The sequence below is a fragment of the Plectropomus leopardus genome, chromosome 24 (assembly GCF_026936395.1).
Source record: "Plectropomus leopardus strain MGB_pleo_1.0 chromosome 24, ASM2693639v1, whole genome shotgun sequence".
NCBI classification, from domain to species: Eukaryota; Metazoa; Chordata; class Actinopteri; order Perciformes; family Serranidae; genus Plectropomus; species Plectropomus leopardus.
The window spans coordinates 11,352,901-11,369,711 of NC_142199.1; the positions used below are offsets into that span (position 1 = coordinate 11,352,901).

The 16,811-nt window shown below is 40.0% G+C and overlaps 1 protein-coding gene across 9 annotated transcripts in view; it reads right to left on the reverse strand.

Moving 5' to 3' along the window:
- LOC148185501 (uncharacterized) overlaps positions 1-16,811 on the reverse strand; it is a 112,903-nt gene that overhangs the window by 10,617 nt on the left and 85,475 nt on the right. For 6 of the 9 annotated variants that reach the window (XM_088074792.1, XM_088074789.1, XM_088074786.1 and 3 more), the window contains one exon: positions 15,544-15,649. The exons of 1 other annotated variant lie outside the window; for it this stretch is intronic. In XM_088074792.1, the coding sequence (XP_087930918.1) occupies positions 15,544-15,649 (106 nt within the window). Of the gene's footprint in view, positions 1-6,229; positions 7,354-14,103; positions 14,328-15,543; positions 15,650-16,811 lie in introns of those variants that run through there. 2 more of the 9 variants (XM_088074787.1, XM_088074790.1) reach the window with 2 other exon arrangements.

The following is a 16,811-nucleotide window of genomic DNA, read 5'->3' on the forward strand; positions in this document are numbered from 1 at the left end:
GTGCGCTGCACTCAATTCTATTTGTTTCTCATTTGAGCTCTTCTGGGAAACCACAAAGCCCAGAGATGTCCGAGACTACAAACTGCAGCGCCTATACTTTGTGTCTTGTGGCTGAAGCTGAAGGCCGACTTCTGATGAAGATACTGGTGAACTGAAATCAATCAATATCCCATAAAAACATGTCTTCTGTGACACCATGTACAAGCTCATAACACACGGTTTCTCTGTGTACCACAAATGGAATCGTATGAATGGAAAAATCCTCAGAATTCTTCCAGTTAATCAAATTAGACAAATACAAATAACCTCCCTTTTTATTTAGATTAACTAAGTACAGTAAAGCCACTGTGATTGCAGGAAATTGCTTTTTTTTTTTGAAAAGAGGCATATTTTTCCATGACTGCTGAGCGTCTTCTCTCCAAAGGTGGATTGCATTGAGACCTGTGCTTAGAACAGTTCCAAAAGCAGAAGTATCCATGTAAATTATATCTGATATTCGTGCGCTCTGCGACCGTGAAAGGAGCAGAGCATGGCTGCCTGTCAGAATGTGTCCTTGGAAGAGGCCCGGGTCAAATAATTTTAGTCTCGGCATATGTTTTAACCTGGATGGAGCTCAGGAATGATGGAATTTGCTGTATTAAGATGATTAAAACAGAGTGAGGTGGTCAGTCTATGAAAATGAATAAATTATTAAATTAACATAATTTGGCTGTTAATTTTGCACCCAAAACAACTAAGCCAGACTTTTGTGTGTAAAGAAATGATAATTTAGACAGTACTTGCACAGAATGTTTTTAGAAACATGTTCTCATCCCAACTCATCACATTTTGCAGCTCTGTCAGTGGACATCCGTGTCTACATGTTCAGAGTTAGGTATCATTCTCTGTCTGTTATTTACACTCCGGGGTGTACATCGCTACCATGATGTCAACAAATGCACATGGTAAGATGACACTGCACGTGCTTGTGTTTAGGGAATAACAACACATGCAACAACTGCACAGATGGTTAGGTTTAGGGAAGGGGTCAACAGATCTGTGTCGGCGTTTTATTTCAATAATCACTGATAAAATTAAGTCATTAAAAAGTGAAAAGAAAGTGTAAGCATGGAAGGAACTTTAGGTACTATTTTTTTTCAGTTTGTACTTAAATTTTCACTTGACTTAATAAAAAGGTTGCTGAGAACTTGACGTATAAGATGTTGAACATGTCGGTTTTAATTTAACATTTGCTAAAGGTATTTAAACAAAGTTTTGTTTTGAGGTTTGTTATATTCCAAAGGTAAGGTATAAAAAATAACATCACATTTAAACGGTAGGTAAATACCGGACTCCTGCATCAAAGTACGTGTTTGTGGGACCCGTCCGCCCTATAGGTGCCCTTGCACTTCTTATGTTATATCATTACCTTATAACCTGGCACCGTCCTGACATAGTTTATGCAAATGTGGCAAATGTGTCAAGTTCTGTCCGGCCAGGTTCTCAAGTGGTGTGTGTACCGGATGGACGCAGCAGGTGCCATCTGGCTGTCCCCTGGTGTATAGTAACACCGCCACCTGTTCTGTTCACTCAGTGCTGTCCAATGGAGCTCTATGCACACGTGAAAGGTGCCTTTTGGTGTCACACACTGACAGAGTGGCGCTATTTGACAAGTTCTTGATGAGAACGGTCTGGGTTGGCAGGTATTAAAGGGGCAGTAAAGGTCACGGTAGGCTTAAAATGAACTAGTTTGTACAAAGAATTGTTCAACCACATCTAAAGTGTTTCCACCTGTTCTAAGAGGCCACAGTCAAAATACAATACATAGTAGAGAGAGGGATACGCTTTTTCTCTTAAGAAGCACTCTTCACTTTTCAAAAAAGAGGTAGCTGTTTAAAGAATAAAACCCAAACCCTGTCTGCTTTGTCACCTCAGCACACCTGACCAATGGATGTTTGAAAATGTTTTAATAGATGTCCCCCAATTTTAACATTGGAAAGACAATGTAATACTGAAGCATACTGATACATTGATTCTGCCTGGATTTCATTTCATTCACTGGGAACTGAATGTGAGCTTCGACAGGGAGCCAGTGCAGTGACAAGTGGAGCATGGCGAGAAAACGTAAGTCGGTTGACGGGCAGCAGCATTGTGGATTCTCTGCAGAGGTCTGCCCCTTTCACTGATTATCTCCAATTTCTGTCAATTTCTGACTAATTTTCCCTCCATCATCAGCCGCAGCTGAACATGTCAAGCCATGAATAAGGTGAGCACATTCATAAGTGGTCTCCATCAGATGGGAGCGCAATCTTTTCCGAGTCTGTTTGAGGTGATGAAACAGGATGAACGTTGGATGTACGAGCAGAAAAAAAAGTCTGAGGCAGTTTAACCCAGTCTGGTGCATATGGCAGCTATCTGGCTTAATTGCCAGGGATTTCCATTGCTTTTTAGCAGTTTAATCATCTCTCGCCGATTTTTGTGGGCCATCTGGAAATGATATGCTCTCAATTAACTCTCCTCTTCCCCGTTCAAGGTTTTAAGACTTTGTTCCACTTTGAAGTTGCTTCCAGGCCTACAGCAGACTGAAGCTTTACTTCAGCTTCACCTAGGCCGTGATGCTGAAACTCGCAGACGCAGGAGCTGCTGCTACTACTGCACATCACTTATCTTCTGGCCTAATTCTCCCTCCTCTCTCCCTCGGTCTCACTTTGTTTCGTGAACCTGGTCCTCATTACCCCTGCAAGTGGAAAATGGCGAATGATTGAATAACTGTTGGATGAAATTTGGAGCGGGGGCATTTTTCATTCACTGTTGACAGGTAGTGACGCTTCTTGCAGGAAAGCGTGCAGGTTGAGACGTCAGGGCTTGATATTGTTGTGCCAGCAGACCTGGTTCTGTTCGGATCTCGGTCTGTGTCTCCCCGGAGGACACCTATAGAACCCCTGCATAGTGAACAACTCTTTCAATCACTGTTGTGCCAGCATGTGTAATTCAATTCCAGATGTGAGAGTCTTTGAAAAGCGATGCAGTTTTACACTTTATAAAGTAGGTCATTTAACACAAAGCCAATATGTGTAAACAAAGGTGAAAAATGACTCGTATCTGCCACCCTCGAATAACAAATGAGAGCAAACTGCAAAAAGCTCATAAAAATTAATTAACTTCATGAGGACGGAAAAAGTGATGGATGTTTTGCTTTGTTGCGTTTCAGTCTGCGGATCCTCGCCAGGGCTATAATTTGCATCCTCGCAGTCATGTTTATTTAGGAGCAGATGTTTTATTGAAATTCAGGGCAATGCAAAGCTTCCATCCATGCAGTCTTCTTCAAATCCATTGTCCCATCGGAACCTTATAAATAAATGAGAGAACTTTGTTTTTGTCTGCGCGCCCGTATGTACACGTTTGGAACACATGTGTGGGATGCAGAGAAAATCAGACTTTTGGGTATGAAGTCACATGGCAAGGAGCTAGCTAGGTGATGGCAGAGGGCCAGTTTTCCACCTTATGATGAGAACCATGTATCTGGTGCAACACGTGCAGAGGAAGGTATGGTGTCAGAGAATACCAGCACTGCTGCATCATCCCGACCACCTCAGCTGTCCATGATCCGACTTCTTTACCTCCATCTCTATTATTCCTTTTTTTCCCCCACCCTTACCTCCTGCACTCCTCCTCACCGTCTGTCGGCCTCCATATGTGAAGCTAAAAGCAGGTCAGGGGGAGTCTGGGTAGGCTTTGTTTGTGCATGGAGGTGAGCATGTCACAACAGGATTGAATACTTCCCGTGGTCCTTGACACTCCATAGGGCCCCCTGTTTCCCTCAGCTCTCTGTTTAGATAAGGGGCCTCCCACCCTCCTTTTCAGGGGCCCCCAAGCACTTACAGCTGAGATGCAGGCGGGAGTGATTATTTGGACGGGGAGACGTGCACGTGCACAGCCCTCCCCCTAACTTTTATACTTGCAAACTCGCCAGCTCAGCAATGTGAATCCCCAGTCCTCCCATTGTAACCTCGGGGCCCTTTTTCTTTGATGCCACAAACAAGTTATTGTTTATTTACTGCAGGTTTTATTGCAGCGTAAAGCATTAACTCAAGTCTGGTGGGATTACCTGAGTGAGGTGGCTATAAATGTGAAGAAAACGACCCCGGTGGGTTGAAAGCCCGCAACTCTGTGAGGTGTTTAATTCTCACCCTTCTCATGTTATTTATAGGACCTAAGTCACTCAAGAGAGAAAGTTTTAGCTTCAACATTTAGCTCCCAGGAACTAGGACAAATAAAAGCAGTTTTATTCTCAGACAAAACGACAGACTGTTCGGAGGAAAACATTTCACACTATATTAAAAAGGAAAAAGAACATTTGGTCAAAAACAATCTGCATATTGTAAGCAGAGACATGTAATTGCAACATATTTCAACTGATCCAAAGCTTTCTGCTTTTCATCTAATAGCTGAACATGACTACAGCTGGGTTCAGCATTTGTTGGGTTCATGGATACAACTTTCAAAAAGATGTTTATGTATACATAAGTGAACCCTTGCATAGGAGTAGATTTGGGGGAGAATGCAGGGTTTATGTTCCTCAATATTTAGTACGTGTAGTAGTAGTAGTAGTAGTAGTAGTAGTAGTAGTAGTAGTACATTTAGGGTTTCAGCTTTGGTACTAACCCTAACCCAACGTAAGCATGAGAGCAGCTGAGGACTTTTAATTTGCCAAATTAAAGACATTTACACCACAAATGAATGCAGAAAAAGCACAAAATGGTGCAAAAAAATGACCAGAATGCTAGATATCAACTGTTTGGCTGCCAAACCCCCTGTGTCAAATGTGCCTCCCTGCCAATGATAAAACGAAACCTACACCCTTTGAGCCTTGCTTCCACAAAAAAAACAAGGCAATGCACTGAAATGTAGCACATTTCATTCCAGGTGGAAGCACAATGTGCTCCACAAAGTGCGTGGTGCAAGTTGCAGGCACAAACTGTCAACTGACCAATGCAATCAAATCCATTAAGACCTAAAAACAAAAACTCATAAAATAATAATTAAGATGAATAATAAACCAATAAAAGATAAAAAGACATGCGAGTCTGTACTGATAAATTGTTCAAATTAAATAAAATAATAACACTAAAGGTAGACCATTAAAAGATGATAATATATATGAATTGAAATGAATCAAAGAACTAAAAATAGAATAAAATCAGATAAAATGACCCATTAAAGATGATAACACACAAGTAGAACAAAAAATATGAACAAATAATAGATGAACAAGAAAAAACAGTAAAAGTAAAAGCACACCAGAAGTTAAAACCTATAAAAGATATAGAAAAACAAGAAATTAAATGCACACCAGAGTCTGAGTGTTATCAAGTAGGCCATCACATTATGTGGTGTATACAGAAGCTCTTTTAAGCTCACAAGATCAATTTGAAATACTGGGGGAAGCACGAGCCCATATCACAGGATTTAAGCCCAGACTTCAGAGTTCAAAACAAATTTTCGAGATTAAGAGTAAATCTTCTGTCTTTAGTGTTATTAAGAGCGTTCGTCTGTCACCAAGACTGTTGTGATCCCATCTTAAACCTGTCTGGAACCTCTGTGAGAATGTAAAGCTGCTCCGATCTCAATCTTAACTTTAAAAAAACCACAAAAATCTGGACTCGGTCGGTTCAATAACTGAGAAGTGGTGACAGAATCCTAAAATGTATGTGTGTGCTACTATGATTTACACTAATTGCGTGACTCTTAAAGTCCAAAGATATGACCTTAAAGGATTATTTGGTTTTTTTTATGGTTTTCTCAGCTGAAAAAAATAGGAAAATACTTTATTAACAAGACAACATCTTTAGCATTTAACTCACTATTTCAGCAGAGTTTGAAAAGTAGGCTGTTTAAAGTCGTACTGAAATAGCCATTTTTCTTGCTGTCAGTGGTGTTCCTGCAGTACCTCCTCTGTTCCTGTTTATATAAAGTAGATGAAACACATATACAACAATGGGGTCAAATTTAGAGATTTATGCATGCAGGCACATTCCCATTAAACTCAATATTTGTTGTGGCAAAATAGAGGATCCAATCCCACACCACAAATAGTAAACAGTTGTTGAGAAAGCCCTCTCACAGCAGTCTCACATATCCTGAACGTGCAGTTGTTCCACTCACACAGAGTAGCCTGATACCCACTTTGATGAAAACTGTAGTTTATTAATGAGGAATTGCTTCGATAGCCATGACTCAGTGTGTTTGGACTATTTTATAACTGCATGATCTCCAGGCACTTCCATAATGTATCTAACACACTGGCAGAACTAATTTTAAAAATGTTTTTTAAATACCAGGGTTCCCACACATTTTCATGGACAAAATTTTAAAACCTTTCCATGACTGTTCAAACAAAATTTCAGCATCCCACATAATGTGTTTATGAACATTAAGAAATTTGACAATTCAACAATGTTTTCTTTTTCTGGCTGTGATAAATGGTGTAATTTGGGCAATTTTAAATAAAGCATGGCTTTCAAAAATTTAAGAAAAATAAAACAAAAACAAATTTTTAAAGTTTTATATAAAAATCACAAAAATATTTTAAATTATATTATTTTAAATTGTTCTGTAAAAAAAAAAAAAAACAGAAGAAAAAATGTTTTAAAGAAAACATGCCTTCCCAACCCATGGGCCTGCAATTTTTTTAATATATCACTGTAATCTTACATTAATATTTATATATATATTCAAATTATTACACAATCCACATTTCCAAGGTGTTTTTCTAGTTCCATGACTTTTCCAGGCCTGGAAAATGTGATTGTTAAACAGGTTTTTCATGACTGTGGAAACCCCAAAATACTTTGATTATTGTCAAAGGAGTTATTGATCTTTAAAACTGCCCCAATCCTCTTAGAGAGAGGTCAGAGATCAGGGTCAACAACACCACCGTATAAAAATATGACAAGTATATATATATATTTATATATATATACACATATAAGTATATATATCTAACAAATTACTGCCCCACAAATGGCGCTGTCACATTACATACTTAACGTAACATATTATGAATTGTGGTGCATGACTTTTGTTCATGTTAAGTACAAACAGTCCATGAGAACCAGCTGATAACACCACATCTGGGAAACCAAAATAACTTTATGGTCATTAACATGCATTGAATTAAATAAATATGAACTTTAAAACAACACGTGAGCCTGAGTATTAAATTTAACATAAGACTTTTCCAGTAAGATCCAAATTAAACTGCTTTTTCAAGAGTGACCCTTCGTACAACTGGGTGTCATTAAACAGATATGACGAACAGAATATGTCCACCTGAGCTGCTGCGGAAAGCCAACACGTTCCACAGATTCCTGCCTGGTTTGAAAAAAACAGAAAGAAAAAGAAAAGAAAAAAGATCATTTGTGGATAATTGCAACCACATTTTCAAGACGCACTCCAGTTCTTGGATGACCGACGAGATGTCTGATCAGACGAAGACAGAGTGATGGGTGAAACAAAGGTAAAGCAACTCCATTCTGTCATTAAATTTAAGAGGCTTTAATCTGTTTGAGTTTTATTTTATAGCTTGCGGTGGAACAACGGCCTTCCAGTCTTTCTCTCTTTCACTCTTATCTCTCTCTCACATGTTATATGGATGAAAGGATGTACCATAACAGCCTGTAAGAGCGAGCTTATTCCCCTAGCCATCTGGCTTCAATGAAACGGTCCGATATGTCAAGAGTCCAATGGGTTTGTTTACCGACTACCGAAAAGGCCAGTCAGCAAAAGCGTCCAGTTCAAGAATCACATTATTGTCACGTCTCATTATACAGTAAATTCCTGAGGAGATAATCACAATTCAGCAGCAGTAAACACATTGCCAAAAAACACATTACTTTTCTGTGTGAGTTTTGTGGCACTGATGTGGGTCATTTCTGAAAGTTTAATCAAATTTGTATTAGTTTTGCAATGTTGAATGTCCAGCAGTTTTGCGAAATTCAAAATTAAGCAGAGGATTTTTAGAAAGACTAGAACAAAGCCCTAAGGTATTCCAAAATGAGACGGTAAAGACAGCCCGTTCTCAATCCAAAGTTGTCAAATACTGCCATTTTTGCGATCCCAACCCCAAAAGCCACCTTTGGTAGCTGTATGATACACTGCCGGAGAATCCAGCTGGACAGAACTGCCTACAGTGTTATGATCCGCTGCCGGACAGCCACGTGGCACCTGCTGCCGCAGCATGATAGACGGACATGCTGCGTCAGTTGAGAATGCAGCAGGATAGAACCTGTTGTGTCTGCATGATATGCTGCTGGAGGGTGTCAGGTTAAAAAGCTGAACAAACGCTGGACTTTCATGCAGAAGTTCAGTGTCCATTTCTTGTCTGAATGTGATGTTTTTTCTACATCTTACTATGTGCCCCTTTTTCCATCAGTGCCCTTGTTGCATAATCCTAACCATGTGCTTTTGTTGACGTTCTGGCGTTGGCTGTGATGTGCTTTTGTTGCCTGAACATAACCACGTGCACCGTAATCCCACCATGTGCTTGAGTTCACATCGTGGTAGCAGCATCCGGGAACCTCAACAGCAGACACAAAAGGATACCTAGAGCGTAATATGTGGACACAGAAGTTCAAGGTAAAGCAGCAACATGTGATGACTTAGGATGAGACTATGCTGGTAAAGACTAATTTACTAGGATAGATAGACAATTTAGGGCCAAGCTCCATGCATGCAAAGATAAACAGTAGAAATATGTAGGATATGATGTTGTGCACATGTGCAATTACAAACGTGTATACAGACACGTGAGCACCCAAACAGAATCCAGGTGCTTTTCAAGCCGTTGTCAGGTTTTCAGTGTCGTCCGTGGTTTCAGTCATCACACACTGGGGCTCAGAGGTCCTTGAGCAAATACCTCACAAAACCGACTGCTCCTCCACAGTCCATGTGGATGCAATTCTTGGGTATTTAGAGCGGAAAGTCTCCACAGGGCTACTGGAGGAGAAGTCGAAAATTAAAACACGGCGCGTCACATCTCCCGTGCTAATTAGCAGTTAGAAGTCCCTCGTGTCTACTGTTTGACAGCGGATAGTAAACAGAGACACCCTTTGTTGCGCGTCCAGATTGTCTGTTAGCCGGGATGTAGGGTGTCTCTGGACATGTGGAGATACAAATTTGTCCTCTTTCAGAGCTTCAAAGTACGTTCCATTCATCCCATCTCTCACTGGCAGAGTGCAGTGAAGCGTAAATGAGGTTATATTCAGAGGATCAAACCAAAGGGACAAAGGGAAGACAAAAAAAAAAAAAAGCTGTGGCTCGTTGTTGTGTCTGGGACGCCTGCTATGCTGATGAGCTGTACTCACATGACCCTGAACTCTAGAGGACCTCACTTTGATCGGGCTTTGTGCCGGCAGTCAACTTGTCTGTGACCTTTTGACCTTTTCTCACAAACAGCTGTTTAGTTGTCAAAGCCCAGTCAGTTTCTGCCAATTCACTTAATCTATACCAGGCCTCACCCTTGATCCTAAAGTTATATAGGGTAGTCTGGGAAAATACAGCCTCACTGTGTGTTTTCCTGCTTTGTCCTATTTACAAGAAGCCGAGAAAGGCATCCATCCACTGGCCCTGCCATCAGCCCCATAATTCAACCCACAGTCAGGGCGTCTAGCTCACTCCCACCCCTCTGTCCCACCACTGTGACCTTGTTCTAACTTGTTTGTATCATCTCTTCATGCCTGTCTCCCCTCTTTCATCTTATCTGTCCATTTGTCCAAGTTTTGTCATTCTGGTCTAAATGTGGGTCTCTGGGTGGAGCTCCTCACCTTCATTTCCCCTCTCCTCTCCCTTTCTTTCCACCAATCTGTCCCGAGGGAATCCATTGTGTTATTTTCCTCACAAACATATTCCGGGCGAGTCTTTAAAACCTCAGTAAATATTTTCCGCTCTATAAAAGAGAATCAAGATTGGATCTGTGAACGAGTGTTTGAGACAAGGGAAAGAATACAGTCAAGTGGGACAAATAGCAAGACACAGGGAGGGCTTTTTTTCATGATGATGCTTCACTAGTAGGTGACTCCAACGCCAAGACTCTACCATGCAAAGTAGGAGTATATATTAGCAACATCCAGAAATGCTGCTGACTTGTCTGGGTCTGAAATCATCTGATTGACACACAGTGGAAAACTGTGCTGTGGTCTGATAAGTCCCCATGTCAAATTTGTTTTTGGAATTCATGGACATCATGTCCTCTAGGTTAAAGAGGAAAAGGACAAGCCACTTTTTTACCAGTTCAAAGTTCAAAAGCAGGCACCTGTGATGGTATGGGGGCAAGTTAGTGCTCATGGCATCATGGGTAACTTTCACATTGTAAAGGTACCATGAATGTGCAAAGGTACATACAGGTTTTGGTGCAACATATGCTACCATCCAGATGACGTCTTTTTGAGGGACGTCCCTGCTTATTCCAGCAAGACAATGAACCACACTTTGGACGTGTTACAACAGCATGACTGTAGTAAAAGAGAGCAGATATCACACTGGCCTACCTGCCACTGAAAATGGCAGCAGAGCGCCTGGACTTTTGAGCAACTAAAATCATAGATAAAGCAAAAATGGGAAAGAATTTCAAGCTTCAATAATGAGTGTCCTCAGTTCAAAAAACCTACTGAGTGTTTTAAAAGAAAGAGTGATCTAACACAAAAGTAAACATGCTCCTGTCCAAACTTGTTTGGAACATGCTGCAGGCATCAAATACAGAAAAGGTGTATATCTACAAAAAATAAATGAATAAATAAACAAAGCGTATTAATTTGAACATTAAATATCTATTTGTCTTTGTTATGTAACAAATTAAATATAGTTCAAAAAGAATTTCCAAATCATTGCATTTTGTTTGTATTTAAGTTTTAAACAGTGTCCCAACTTTTTTTAAGATTTATGTTGTAATGAAAGAGAGAGACAGTTAAGTGTTTGATATTGATAGTACCTATCCATAGCAGTATGGCAACACCACTTGGACAAAATTCCAGCAGAGTTGCAGAAATACTAGAACCAGAGGTGATATTAATAATGGGAATTTGTTAAGTTTATTTATGGTCATGATTACATTGGTTAAAGCTTATTTTGGATGGCAGTGCCTGGTTGCCTGTAGAAACATAGCATTTTTTAACTTACATTTTTATCAATAAATTTGAATGATATTGAAGTGACTGCCCTGGGTGCCTCCTTCTCATTTGATGTTTGGCTGGAGACAGAGCTACCTGCCATGAATGAATGGGCTACACAGAGCAGTCCTTGTTCCTGTAAGTCTGTGCATCAGCTCTTTTTTTTCCTCCTTTAAACTCATATTCCTGTCAGGGGCCTCCCATATGTGCTGTGCAATGTGTGCTTTGTCAAGAGAGACTAAAAGAAAAAGAGATAGATCTTCAGAGAAGGTGCAAGCTCTCTCTTTTCACTGTCCTGCCTCCCTTAACGCTGAGTCCGCACATTTCCCCCCTGCTTCAGATTGTAATGGAAAGTTCTGGAAAGGCTGTAATGGAAGAATAAGCTCAACAAATTTGACACTTAAGTCCAGGCACTAATTGAAGGAATGCAGTCAAGGCAGAGAGGCTGCATTGTTTTTGACACTGATTTAAAGTAAAGAGTGGCTACTGTTACTTTAGCAATTAAGATAACAGAAAACTTGGCAGCAAAGATGTCAGTGAAGTGATTGATCCAAACTACTAGATAATGTTACTCTAATGTTTAAAGTCCTTGCACTGTATCACTTTCTCGCCTGTCTTCCAATGTGTATTATACCTGCTGCCTTTGTGTTTAAATCGTGACTTGAGAGGATTGTCTGTTGGAGCATTGCACGGCTTTCTCTGCCAACCTCCACTTTCAGTCCAAAAAACTCTGCATTCCAGCGTCTCTGCAACCCTGCTAAACGTCCAGCTTCCAGCACTCAGAAAAACGTGAGCAAAATGAAGCTCTCTCTATTGATTTTTCTTCCCTTTCCCGGCATCCTTCTCGTGTCAAGATGTTGGCTCTCGGGTTTACGCTGAGGTGCCCAGCCGAGGTGCCCAGCCAAAGGTACAGGTCAATTTTTCTGTCAGTCAGGATAATAATAACTGCAAAGCTCCATATATGGAGCGATTCAAGGCTGCGCTGTACATCCGTGCAGTTTTCTGGAAATGCTGAGACATTTCAGGAAGCTCTCAACTTACTAACTATGTGACACTAACTTGTTGAGGTTTCAAATGAGGCCTCATTTTCAATTGAAAATTGCTGCTCGAGTGGCAATTCTTCAATGGTTTCACAAGGTTTATAGTGGATGGTATATAATATCTCACAATCATGATGGAGCGATCAAAGAACTGGAAAGTTTCCAGCCCCAACAACACCCCTGATTATTGATCTTTGTCTAACCTTTGACCTCAGGTTTAAAGAAAATTAAAGGCTCCAGTCACTACTCAGCACAAGTGGTCAAGTCTCTAAAGGATTAGATATAATATAAGCAGACTCCAGTCAAACGGAACAATCACACTTTATTTGGGCAGTCCAATCCCAAAAAGAGAATTATTCCATGGCCACGGAAAATACTTCTGTCTGATTTACTGGCAGGCATCCCTTAATATCATATGTCAGGACCGCTTGTACATAATTGCAGTCAACAGCTTAAATCCATGTGCAGGCTACTGTATTAAAGGGGCAGTTCACCTCAAAATCAAAAACATATCATTTTCATGTTCTCTGTATTGCTATTAATCAATTTAGATGTCCACCTTCCCTCCAGTATATTGGACCTAGATGGCACTTCTTGACCCAGTTATTCAAGTTAATCCACAGACTTTGTTGTGAGTAGTTTATGTGAAAGATAAGAAAATAAGCATTAAATTTGCCGTAAGTAGCTTTGGAGAAACATAACTGACTATTGGGTCTCATTCTCAAGTCGTCAAATACCACAGTTTGGGGTTGGTGATTTTGTCCGTCTACAACCCCAAGTATCAATTCGCTTGGTTCTCCAGAGTTACACTCAAGAGCTTAAACATCTGTGTTTAGGTTAATCTCAGGGTTTGTTTTATGTTTAAAAAACTTGTCTTAGCTAGCAGGGAACGTTCCCACAACTTTAGTTAACATTACCCATAATTTGCAATAACGTTTTAAAGAAAATTTTTTAATCTAATGTGTAAAGAACGTTTCAGGATGTTTGTCATTTCAGATAATGTTCCTTTAAGGTTAAATGCTAATTAAGACATAATGTTTTAACTGCAACACACAACAGCAGGATGTTTGCATGATGTTGAGAGGTGACAGATCAGAGAATGTTCTTTTGTAAAACGTTCCCACAATGTTACATGAGAACAAAGGAAGAACATTTTAAAAGCAATATTCAGATCATGTTATTGAGGACTGAGATTACAGACTGTTTTTAAGAAAATATAATGTAATATGATACATTAACAACCAAAAAACATTTTTAACATTTTTGGTGTGTAAAGAGAATGTTATCCTAACTTTAAGAAGACTGTTATGGGAACTAAAAGAAAACTTGCCGCTGAAAACGTTACTACTTGCATTGTACCATTCTCATAATATTTTTAGAATAAAAATAGCTAGTTGGGGTAGCAGTTCAACAAAGGTAAGAATTACAGTTACATAAGATGTCGTGAGAAGACACACATGACCCTTTGTTGAAAAGCTAGATTTTAAAATCAGATAATAGGATGAAAAGGATGTGCTTGTCCAAAAGGTGTTAATACTCTATTACGCCTTTAATGTATACAACATAAAATTATATAAATATTGGACTTCCTGGTCTTAATTTTCTCAGTTTAACAAGGCCTAAGTTTAGAAAATTAATGGTTTATATCGCACAGAATGAGACCTAATGGATATCTGTGGCTGAACCTTTCCCCTCCCCACTCTTTTGGAAAGAAACAGGCGGGCCCATATGACTCCAGTTATCTCAGATTCTTGGTTCATGAAAGGAGAACTTTTGTTTCACATTCTTGAACATGATGGGTTTATTTCAACCGGCACTCAAAGAAAAATACACAGGAGGAAGTGTGTTTCGGACTTAATGCCATGCACTCTCTCGCAAAGAAAAGATTCAGGGTTTGTGGGCACGTGTGTGTATATACATGTGTGTCTGCATGTGACTGCATTGTAATTTGTGGGCTGAATATTGAAATAACACAAAAGCAGATTATAAAGGCTGGTTTATGAAGTGATAAATCATCTGTATGGAAACTGTGCTGTTATATTTGTGACCATAACTTATCAAGGTGATCAACAACAAGGTGCCTCAAATTTCACGACTTTCTGTCCGATCTGGAGTCAAGATTGGAGCCAGAAATTGTCAACAACTGTTAAAAGATGGAAATTGAAGGAGTAGAGCACATTATGCAAGATGTTTTGACTAGAGCTTTTGCACAATAACCTCAACATTAATCATTGACATCACTAAAGTAGATGAATAACAGACAACTACTTTATTTTATACAAACTAACTTGTGCCTGCAACTTGTATTTCCTGTTTCACAATTCAAAGCTTGCCTCTGGCTGACCGAGTTTCTCAACTGGACATAATTTGTGGTCGCTAGGAGACTGTGGGTGTTTCTCAGCACATTCACCTCCGGAAAGTGTGAAACAATGACTGGAAGAGTGGCACTGCCCACTGTTACTGACCAGGGAGATGAATCACACCGATATTACTCAGCCCTCGTTGCTTCCCCTTTTGCTTCCGAATGAGCCACAACGTCATTAACAAGCTTAATCAAAAAAGCCCCTTTTCCTGTCCAAGCCATCCTCATCCTCTGCCCAGCTCCTCCTCATGGAAATGGAGGTTGGTGTGCAGGTACGATGAGATCAAGTTTGGCGTCACTGGTGATGTCAAAGGGGAAGCTGTGGTTGGACAGCACCTCAGGGAGAGGGGGTATTTCCTTCTTGTGGTTTTGGTTCATATGCCAATTTTAGAGATGATTCTTACATCATTACAAACAAATAAGTAATTGGGGAAGTTAGCAAACTGGTGATACTAAGAAGGATTTCCCCTCTGTGTGTTTTTGTCTATTTCTTGGGAATTGTTCTTTTTTCTTATGATTGAAAAGGGAACATGAATCTGGAAGCTAAGTATGAGAAAAGACCAGATTGTATATAAAGATGGACAATGCGCCCCCACTTATCCCTGCTATGCTGAAGAGAGGCTAAAATGTCAGAGGTACAAGTGTTTCCATCTTGCAAGGATAATGTCATTAGGAGCCTGCAAATGCGCAGCAGCAATATCCACGGTGGGGGGGATCCCGCCCAAACACCCGTCTGACTAGTCGTGAGCAGCTCCATTGAATGCAAGCACATGGGTTGGCTGACACAGCTGTCAATTATGGCAGAAAAGCCCCCTTTGTATAATTTAATAACTCATCAAAACCGAACTTCATATCATAAATATCATAAAAATAAACACTTGAACAAACATCAGGGTGATGAGAACTTCCTTCAGTGACAGAAATCATCTTTGGGAGAAATGTATGTATTTGGTGTGCACTTTAAGTTTTTTAGTTTGGACTATGTCTATTCACTAACCTGGAGGGGCGGGCCTTAGGACCTGCGCTGTAGTCAGACACCAGGGCTCCAGATTGAATAACCTCACTTTGGGGGAGCTGTGATGTCGTCCATCTTTATATACAGTCTATGGAAAAGACAAATACAATTATGTTTTATAACAACCCAGTTGACAGAAAAAAAAATAGCATTGTATGTTTCTGCAAAACATTTATATGTGTCATTTTCATGTCTCATACGTATTGTAAAATTTCTCTAAGGTGACGCAGTATATGAGTTTTCTTTGTCAGCGGGATGCCTGCCAGGCTGCAGACTGCTGTTCAAAATTAGCAAACACCCTAACCCATTGTGATGTCTCAAATCACTGTGTTTCCCAATGTGTTTTAAAGCAACCCGTCACTGTTTTTCCAACGGGATTGTGCGCCCAAAAAACAAGTATTTTAAGCCAAAGTATGATATTTTCCTAACCATAACCAAGTGAGAGATGCCAAAGCTGCAGTCAACTTTTCAAGACCATCAAACAACAAAACTGGTTGTGATTTAGCAAGTCATCGCTGTATCAAAGTGGGGTATTTCAAGCCAATGCATGATCATGGTTCATTTTCTTTGCATTGCATTGTTAAAACATAAGTTTCAATGTTTCAGCTCCATAATATTATACAAAAATAACAACAAACACTGCCAGACTTTTTTTCCTGGCAATCCTGGCACTCTGTAAACCAATTATGATAAGTAGTTCTTATGGTCAGTCTTGCGTCCAAGTTTTTTGTTCAAAAACTCTGTCTGGGCACCGATAATATGGCTTTCATAGTAGCTTCAGCTCTTAATTTCTTCAAGAGATGTTGGAGCATCCTCTATAAAACTCTCTCTCCTCTTTATCACCCCCTCTCTCACTTTATTTGTCTCTAAAGGGTAAAGTGGTTGGGTGACTCCATTAGTATTCTGACTTTCCCTGGGAAATGGTCTCATAAACAGCTGGGAGCCACAGCAGGGACCTGCACATCATGGTCTCTCATACCAGCACAATATGTGTGCGTGACTTCATATGGCATCACAAACTAAAGGTTTTCTATTCTGTAACTCACATATGTTTGCACTAAATAAGCAGATACTAAGTCACCTTTATTAATGCGGGAACCGGTTGCGCGTGAATGCTAATGTTGTTGGTGTTTTCATTGTGAGACACCCAAGTGTGCACAGCAGGGCAGCTCACTAAGCACAATGTATGACGTAGTTCAGGCACTACGTGCTTGAGTCACAAAAAAAGAAGAATGTCTTAAAATCTATGT